Source organism: Sinocyclocheilus rhinocerous, unplaced genomic scaffold (genome assembly GCF_001515625.1).
Source record: "Sinocyclocheilus rhinocerous isolate Xijiao unplaced genomic scaffold, SAMN03320098_v1.1 scaffold377, whole genome shotgun sequence".
In the NCBI taxonomy this organism is placed as follows: Eukaryota; Metazoa; Chordata; class Actinopteri; order Cypriniformes; family Cyprinidae; genus Sinocyclocheilus; species Sinocyclocheilus rhinocerous.
In genome coordinates this window covers 335515-345615 of record NW_015633195.1, presented here as the reverse complement: position 1 = coordinate 345615, position 10101 = coordinate 335515, and the positions used below count along the sequence as shown (strand labels likewise).

Sequence of the window (10101 nt, the reverse complement as noted above, 5' to 3'; positions counted from 1 at the left end):
TATATATATATATATATTTTATTTTTTTTTTATTTTTTTTTGCAATGCTACAAGTGAATTTATCCATAATTTATGACTTTATGCATTACATTGAATTTATGAATTATAATGTAAATTCTTAAAAAAAAAAAAATTATGTGGCAATTTTCTTAAGCTTTTTAAGTGTTTTAATACTATTAGTGTTTTTAAAAACAGTAAGGTAGTCTAAAAGTAAAAGTGGAGGAAATTAATAATACTGTGTGTGTGTGTGTGTGGCAAAAAATGTATAGCCTGAATGCACTGTAAGTCGCTTTGGATAAAAGCGTCTGCTAAATGCATACATTTATTTTATTTATATATATAGTGTATAGACAATTCTGTGTGTAAGAAAAAGTGTGTAAACAAACAATCACAGAGGATCCACAAAGAAGATGCAGTAATTCTCTGCTTATATAATCACAATTGCTCCATTACCCACACACTGATCCAGAGTCTATGAGGCGTAAAGTATGTTAATCATGCTCTCACGCGATCTCAAATAGCCCATGACATCTTTAGTATTTCCTTTTTTCCACTTGATTAAGACACATGCGCAAGCTTGTACTGTGCATGTGGACGTGAGCTGAGGACCCTCTGATTCCCACTGTGAGGAGTGAGACTGACTCCAGATCAGTTCTAAACTTGACTTATGATGTCTGAGTGGAGTGTTTTCAAGTGCTCACAATTCAGTTGGTTAGCAAAGTCCAGTTAGCCAGATTGGTAGATGTTGTAACTACAACATCTGGTTACAAAAAGCATTCCAATGCAGCTGTGTTTTTTGACAAAATAGTGTTTGCAAGTCCAAAAATCTGAGAACATGTAACATTTTTCTAATTTCAAACATTTTTAATCACAAATGATATTTTTTGTATAATAATCTGAAATCTTTCTCATTCATTGTATCATAACGTTTCTTTTAAAACATTTTAATATATCAAATTGTTTCTGTTTTTACAAAATGTAAACCTTTGTTTATTTAATTCTACACTTTCTACACTTTCAAACTGGCTTGCCAAAAGGCAAAAAAAGACTTTTGGACCCCATTATACTGCCGAAAGTGCCGAAAGTGATTCCAAGTTCAAAATCAGAATAAAAATTAGAGAGAACATTGTTACCAATTTCTACCCACTTGAGGATCTACATGTACCAGGTCCAAAACTAGGCTCTTGTGTCTTAAGACTGGTCTCAGATGTGGACTTCCTGTGCAGCCCCCCCTGCTAAATCTGTCTTTACATACTGCCGTCACAGAGAGTGAGAGTTGTGCTACATCTCCCCTCCAGGGCCTACACTGCAGACGGTGTGAAGAGGATCTGTCTGAGCGGAGAGAAGCTTTTACACCAGCCGTACCATTCTGTCTCTCTCCCACTTGCTCAGTCTACCCCCTGCTTTCTCATTCAGCTCGCTCTCTATCACTTCGTCTCTCACCGTCTCAGTGCACCTCACTCTTCTCATTCATCTCTCTCTCCTTTTCTCACTCTCTCCCACTTTGTCTCTCGCTGTCTAAAATCATTTCCCGCTCCTCATTCAAGCCGTTCTCACTCTATCTTTTGCAATCTGCCTCACACTGTCAAAATCAGCCTCGCTCTCCCACTCTTTCACCCCCTCTGTCTCTCACTGTCTAAATCACAGTCCCTAAAGGAACACTGAAGCTTCTCTCATTGCACTAGTCTTCACTCAGTGGCTTTTTTTCTGTTCTTCCTATTTCCACGTTCTTCCTTTCTGCTGTAACATTTTCAAAATATTCACAACACAAGCTAGTATTTGGGTGATTCTTCAATGACAGGCACTTTTATGTCACCATATTTTTATTGAAACTGAAAGATTTGAACTTACAAAGGTCACATTAAAACGATCTTGGAAACTTTCATTTATCCTTTGAAAAGTAGCTAAATAACTTTTTTGTAAAAAAAAAAAAAAAAAAAAAAAAAAGTACATAAAAAATATAGTTTTATATTTATAATAAATATAAAATTAATCTTAATATAAAGTGTTAACAATCTTTTCATTCTAAAACATGAAAATCATACATATATTACTATATTCTTTAAACAATAACATTAATAGTTAAACTCAAACTTTGTTAATAATTGACAAATTTAAATAAACTATATATCTAAATTACTTAATAAACTGAGTTATAACAATGAATGATTTATATAAGTGTATAAATATTTTAATAAATATTGTGATTTGTAAATCTGTAAAAATATAAATTTTTACACAAATTAGGATTGTAATTACTGCTGTCAACTGTCCTTGGTTACCAAGAAGACAACAAATTTAAATAAACTATATATCTAAATTACTTAATAAACTGAGCTATAACAATGAATGATTTATATAAGTATTGCTATGTTAAAGAAACTTCCTTGACATCTGGTAAAGCTGAAAGACAAATGATCACTCATCACAGGCAGGTGCCAGACACACGTGTACGATCAATCATCAAAATAAATATTTTTGAAATGGCAATTATAGCTTATACTGAAAAGGTCAAGCTGAAAGAAATATTGTAAATAAACTATATACCTAAATTATTTAATAAAATGAGTAATAATAATGACTGAACTTTAAGTATAAATATTTTAATAAATATTGTGATTTGTAAATCTGTAAAAATATAAATTTTTACACAAATTAGGATTGTAATTACTGCTGTCAACTGTCCTTGGTTACCAAGAAGACAACAGTGTTAGTTAAGCATACTTGATATGAAATATGAAATGATATGTAAAGAAAAATTAAGATCTAGAATATTTTATTGCTTGTCATATCCAGTCATGCTGTGATTTTGTAAAATTGTGCAAATAAAATGTAAAAGACTATCATTTGATGTAGGATACATAAAATGCTAGCTATTAAAAATATCCTTAGCAAGACAAATTAATTAGCTATTTTACTAAAATAAAAAAGTGATTTCCACCACAGAAGGTAAATAAAATACATAACTTGAAATTTGTAGGTTCAGACAAAGAATATCTAAACTGACATAAATTTTCCTGTGATATACGTATATATACTGCAGAACATTGTTAGTGGACAAACTGCGTGTGTATGTTTTGTTTGTTTGTTTGTTTTTAAAGTATAGTTAAAGAAACACCCATATATGTGTATTGCTATGTTAAAGAAACTTCCTTGACATCTGGTAAAGCTGAAAGACAAATGATCACTCATCACAGGCAGGTGCCAGACACACGTGTACGATCAATCATCAAAATAAATATTTTTGAAATGGCAATTATAGCTTATACTGAAAAGGTCAAGCTGAAAGAAATATCATGCTGCAAAGAAACTCTTATAGAAGAGCTGCAGCGAAAATATTCACTTGAAACATAGCAATAATAGTTTAGACAGGCTACGTGATTTCAGTTGAGCATCAAATCAATGTCTTCATTCATTCATGAGCAATTAACAACAAGTGTAGCACAACCTCATTCATTAGAGGAGCTCAGGGGGTTGATTCCACATATACAGCAGCTACATGTGTGTGTGTGTGTGTGTGAGAGAGAGAGAGAGTCTGTGTGTCCAAACTCATCCAGCAGCTGAAGCATGGTGCGTTAGTGACAGAACTCTAGAGCATGTAATTTCCTTTCCACGATGCTGACCTTCTGAATGCACATCAGGAAATACACGGTGGACACAACCAACCAACGCTAACCGCAATTACAGCTAATAAAACGCGACAGATCACAGCTGAGCGCCTGGCTGAGGACTCAGTTATGTGAAGATGTACAGTAAAAGTACAGAGCCTCTGAGGCAAGTTTGAGATGATATCGTGAAAAAAAAAAAAAGAAGCTAATTTGCTGTCTCTGCAGTTTTGAATCTGCATGCTCTCAGTACTGATTTTGAAGATGTCAACTATCTTAAAGTCACGATGTAACAGAAGCGACATATCTTTTCTTTCATATTGTATTGTATGTCCGAATAGAACAAATTATCGAAAAGAAAAAAATGTAGAAAGGTAAAAATTAGAAGTAAAAAAAATGAATCAAATACAGTACATGGATAAATCGTTGGATCATTCATCAATAATCTGCATTTAGAAAATAGATATGGTTCATTTCCATTTCAGGCCAATGTTAAAGATTTTTCTAAACAAAGACTAAAGATTTTGTGAAACATTTGTGATCTATAATCTAAAAATAAACTATAATCTATAATAAAGTGATAAAAGTGTTTTTGTTTTATCAACTTTTGTGGCATCTGAACTACTTGAAACCCCTGTTGAGACATATTCAAGGGTTCAAGTATGTTATAATGTTTTCTGAATTGTTGTTGTGCTTTCTGAATTGTTATTTTGTTTTTTAGACTTGCATTTGCGTTTGTAATTTGTTATTTTGTTTTCAGAATTGTGATTTGCTTTGCACTTCTCGGTCACCGTATTCAAGCCTTGTTTAGGTGGGTCAAAATCCCCAAATCCCCTAATTTGCAGCCTCAACAACTTCGAAATCAACATGAAACAGTGTTGTTCCCATTGTACTTCTGTAACCTGACATTTCTGAGAAAAATATAGGCAGAACTAGATTTTATCCATTAGAAACGGACTCAATCTTGAAAAGTGGGAGTTACAGAGCAGAATGGAACCAGGTATTGGAATATTACAAAGGCAAGCATTTTTTTCTCTTTGGAATAACATGCACATACATTAAGAAACTGGAGCAATTTTAATATCATGTTAATAAAAAAATAAATAAATGATAAAAAAAATTTTTTACCTCAATGTTTAAAGAACATGGTACTTCTGTGAATGATACAAGTGTAAATTCTATGGAAATCTCCAAATTTCTCTTCGGAATTCAAAAGGTGCAGATTCTGTGTGAGACTATAAATTACAACCTGACCACGAGTCCATTTACTAAACTCATTCCCATTTTCATCATTCTCTCTTTAAGTTATTATAATCAGTAATTATGTCCCCATTGGATGCAACAAATGCCTCGTTTGTGATGGGTTTTAATGTTTATGTCTCGTCGCTCCGGCCGGACACGGCATCAACAGTATGTGAGGGGCATAAAATTTCCGTCTCAGGCTTGAGGTATTCGGCCAATCACAATGCACTGGATAGCTGGCCAATCAGAGCACACCTCGCTTTTTCAGACCGATGAGCTTTGTAAAAATCAACGCGTTTCATAGAGGAGAAACAATAATGTACAGTATGTGGAAAATAATGTGTTTTTTTAACTTTAAACCACATAAACACATTTCATTACACCAAATACACAAAATAATGTTCTTTTTAGCAACATAATATGACCCCTTTAATCACCAGAAAAACTGCCACAAAAACATGATTCCTATCTCCTTTGAGCCAGACCACTTGTTTAATTCACAACCGATTTTCACATGTATGATTGATTCTGAAGACATTTTGAATACTTATAATTGTTATGAAAACCAAAACTTTTGACATTTGACTGCTTTTGTTATTTTGATAGGTGCATTACAGCTGATACATATATAATTTGAAAAATCTTTATTCTTATTTTCTGAAAAAACTGTATGTGATGGAAAGATTTTATTGATATTTAAATAATAAGGTAATATTATTTTTTTTATTTTTTTTTTTGCAGATTAGCAGAATTTTTTTTTTTCAAGATTCAGGGTTGTGTTATAGACCTTCTTGGTCTCCATATATTAAAAAGTGACATGTTTGTCAAAAACCATGTTTGCCTACCTGGTCCCAGTCTATGCTTCTGAAGAACGTATGAGATTTGATGTCTGTGAATCCGGTCTGAACTTGGCATCCCAGCCTCTCTTTCGGGTCCTGAAGAGAACACACACCCTATTAATAACAACACACCTAACAAAAGCCAGATCTGCTGTAGAGAACTTCGAAAACATAAAACTTCTTCAATTCATGTACTCTTTATTTCAAGAGAAATTAGGGAGTTTAACCAAAACGCATTCACTATTGTGTATGTTGTTGACGTTATCTTGTGCTCTGAGACGTTAGATGAGGATTCAGGGGTCTGGGAGCGACTCGCTGAGCAGATCTACACTCATTTAATCCCAATGAATCAGGTAGAGGCTAAGAGGGCTGATAACACTGATTACAGGCTGCTGTTGAATTTGAAGAACACCAGAGCTTCAATAAATCCAATTCGTCTCGATGATTAAAGGAAAACGCTTCATTATTCACAGATTTAATCAAGCCGACATGCACACGGGCACACGAAAAGAAACATGCACACCCTCAAGATATCGGTTTCATCTGGAGGATGATGACCCTCCTTATTATAGCACATATATTTGTTCAGTCAGAGGCAAACTGTGTGCACATTCTTGTAGATTTAAGACCCTCATTCATAAACCAGTGTGCATTGTGCATGAATTATGACATTTTTTCCTCCCTCAGAGCATATTTGTTTCTCATCCATCTTTTTTTGTGTAATGGAGCGCAACAGTGATCAAGGTTTCAGAGGAAAAAGAATAAACTACTCATTAAGTAAAGAATTATGTATGATGTAATTGAATCAGTCTGGGTTTGCTTATAAAAAAATATATAATACTGTATTAATACTGTTTGTCTCCTTGTGTTTTGCAAAAACATGACAGCTGTATCGCACTCTACAGTGTTCCTTCACATACCACATACACTTTGTTCTCACCTTGTTCAGAAAGCCTTTCAGCACACTCGCAGCCTTAACAGACAATGACCTGGGAATCCGTATCGGCTTCTCCAAAATTACTAATAGAGAAAGGGGAAAAAAGGAAGACGGAAGATAAAAGAGTATGAGTCATTCTTGCAGAGTATGGCCATCGTGTTGTGCGGCGGTGTTAGAGAGAGACAGGCTTTAACCCACACGCACAAAATCTCTCGCTCGTACACCCACACACTACAGACGCCTGAATAAACCCTTCAGTATTCAATCAAACACTCAAAAGATTCCTCCCCGCTCCGTGTTTATTTCTGTAAATTCATAAAATTCTGTTGCGGTGTTAAGTGGATTTAAACACACCACAAAAAGTAAAAAAAATTGTCTTTTTAATACGTCTCATCCCTGCATTTTTGGATTTCTTTTACAGCTGCGTATCTCGGGCAACCGTCCAGAAGTAAAGCCTGTTAAATTTCATCTCTCTCAAAGATGGAGTGCAGACGAGCATTTATCTTTCCCCTCTCTGAATGCCACATCCCCCTGTTTGTTTTCTTTTTCGAATGAAAAGCTAAAGGGATTTAGGTCTTGCTGGGGCTCTGCCCTGCTGCTGTGACGCGGTTTGGACGGCGGCCCGAAAGCGGCTGAAGTGTTGGCTCGGCGGTGGCAGCATCTGCCCTGCTCCTGGGTGGGCGGCGGAGCGCCGGCAGGGGGAGGCCATGTAGGGCCGGGGGGAGGTTGGACCGGGATGGCGCTGCAGCATATGGACGAACTGAGGTTTGGATGGGGGGAACGGAGTTCCGGTTGTGGAGAGAGATCCAGGTTCATGTCGTGTGTGTCTGTATGGATGAGAGTGATCCAGGAGCATGCTGCCCTCTCGGCTGGAGCACCAGAGAACAGACAGGGAAGCAGATGACCACACAGTCTCTGCTCTAGAGATGGACGGGAGGTGAGGAAAGGGGGATGAAAGAATGTCTCATAAAGGAATGACTAAAAAAATGCCAGCAGGAAGGGCTCACAACCTTAAATACATATATACTACACAATACTACAAATCTACAATACTGTTCAAAATAGTTTTTTTTTTCTAAATAAATTAATACTTTTATTCAGCAAAGATGCATTAAATTGATCAAAAGTGACAGTAAGGCAATGTATTATGTTACAAGCAATTTTTTGAACTTCTATTTATCAAAGAATCCTTAAAAAATTATCATTGTTTTCACAAAAAAATGTGTAAGCAGCACAACTGTTTTTAACACCAATAATAATGAGAAATGATACTTGAGCATCAAATCAGCATATTAGAATGATTTCTGAAGGATCCTGTGACTGAATACTGGAGTAATGGCTGCTGACAATTCAGCTTTGCCATCACATGAATAAATTGCATTTTAAAATAAAAATAATAAAAAAAGAAAATAAACAAAACATTTATTATAAATTGTAATGATATTTTTACAATATTACTACATTACTGTACTTTTGATCAAATAAATGCGTATAAGAAACGTGTGTGAACAGTAATAAAATTAACTGGACCATAACCAGTCTAGATCATAAAATCGAATATCATACACCATATCAAGAGCGATACACCCACAACAGGTCATATTAACCCACTGTACCTCAAATAAGAGCACATATCTATGTGATAAAGTCACTGCTTTAAAACCTTGAATAGTCGAATAAAACCATGAATAATTTTCATATAAAGGAAACGTTTGATTCCTTTTAAATAATTATGATGCAGGCATGTTCTAATTATTTAAAATGAACTGTATGCTTTCATTAAATATATAAAGATAAACATTCTCCTAATTAAGTCATGTTCAACACATATACTGTCTTTCAGTTCAGTCACACAAGTTTTAATGAAATCAAATTTGTATGACTGCACAGAAAGACTGATAGCAAATTTCATTAATTTAGTCATTTAGATTTACAGTTACATTTAGTCATTTAGCAGACGCTTTTATCCAAAGCGACTTACAAATGAGGACAATGGAAGCAATCAAAATCAACAAAAGAGCAATGATATACAAGTGCTATAACAAGTCTCAGTTAGCTTAATGCAGTACACATAGCAAGGGTTTTTTAAATAATATAGTAAATAAAAAGAAAACAGATAGAATAGAAAAAGAATAGAGCAAGCTAGTGTAAGAGGTCTTTTTTGCTTTTGTTAATTGTATAATAAATAAAAAGAAAACAGATATAATACAAAAAGATTATAAAGCTAGAGTTAGTTTTTTTTCTTCATTTTTTTCATGTTTTTAACCTTTAACCAACAAATTAGAGATAAAACTGAAAAGTGACACTTTGAAAAGTGAGGGGTGAAAAATATTCATGTAAAACTAAATTAGGTTAGTTTTTTTAATCGCAATAATTCTTGACAGGATTTAGTCAAGAGATGAAAAAAGATTTGAAATTAAGCAATTTTAGTCAAAATACACTGTTAATAAAATTGTGTCAAGAACAATTTTTTAATTATCATAATTTTGTCAAAATAATACTTTTGATAAGTGATATGCCATCACAAGGTTAAATGGAATAAATATATATATATATATATATATATATATCAACATAGTTTAAGTCGAATTCACAAGAACTCACCCTGGAAGAGGTATTCCTCTGTGTTCATATCAGGATTGTCAGTGATGATGTCGAATGGAGATCGGCCTGCCATCATTTCAAACATAAGCACGCCCAGGGCCCACCAGTCTACGCTGAAGCCTGAGAGAGAGAGAGAGAGAGAGAGCAAGAAAAAAGATGCAGAAAAAGAGTGAGTTCAATCTTTATCAGTGTGATTCACTCAACAGTTCTTAAAAAATACAATAAAATAAAATAAAATGCATGTTATTTTTAATTAATATTTGTTGTTTTAATTAGTTTTTATTGGTTTTATTTTAATTACTAAAACATAACTATATTAAACACTGGGCTCTGTGTTACTCAGGATTATGCAGTACTGATACCGTAATCTTCTCCCCTCAGGATCTCAGGGGCGATGTAGTTGGGCGTCCCACAGAATGTGCTGGTGGTGTCACCTGGTCTGATTCCCTCCTGAAGCAATTAAAAAATTACCCTGTGTTTACAGCATGTTTTTACCAAATCAGAGATATTCACTTCCCTATTTCTATAACAGAGCTAAGCGCTTAGCGATTAGCATTAGGTTTTACCTTGCACATGCCATAGTCTGTAATTTTGATATGGCCATCCTGGTCCAATAGTACATTGTCCAGTTTTAAATCCCGGTAAATAATGCCCTTCTCGTGCAGAAAATTAAGAGCGATGCAAACTTCAGCAGCATAAAATCTGCAAGAAACACAAAAAAAGTAGTTGTGGGTAAGACTCATTATTAAAACATACAGATGAGGAATAATTGTAGATGAATTGTTGAATTACAAATTTAGCACGCAAACACTACCATTCAAACATTTAGGATTTTTTTTAATGTTTATGAAATAACACCAGGCCTCTATTTATT

At 34.3% G+C, this 10101-nt stretch overlaps 1 protein-coding gene across 5 annotated transcripts in view; it reads right to left on the bottom strand.

Moving 5' to 3' along the window:
- The window catches only part of LOC107743854 (protein kinase C zeta type-like), a 105416-nt gene that overhangs the window by 16407 nt on the left and 78908 nt on the right, over window positions 1-10101 (bottom strand). For all 5 annotated transcript variants that reach the window (XM_016557291.1, XM_016557294.1, XM_016557293.1 and 2 more), the window contains 5 exons: window positions 9794-9929; window positions 9590-9677; window positions 9228-9347; window positions 6627-6706; window positions 5693-5782 (listed from right to left, as the gene is read on the bottom strand). In XM_016557291.1, coding sequence (XP_016412777.1) covers window positions 5693-5782; window positions 6627-6706; window positions 9228-9347; window positions 9590-9677; window positions 9794-9929 — 514 coding nt within the window. The remainder of the gene's footprint in view (window positions 1-5692; window positions 5783-6626; window positions 6707-9227; window positions 9348-9589; window positions 9678-9793; window positions 9930-10101) is intronic.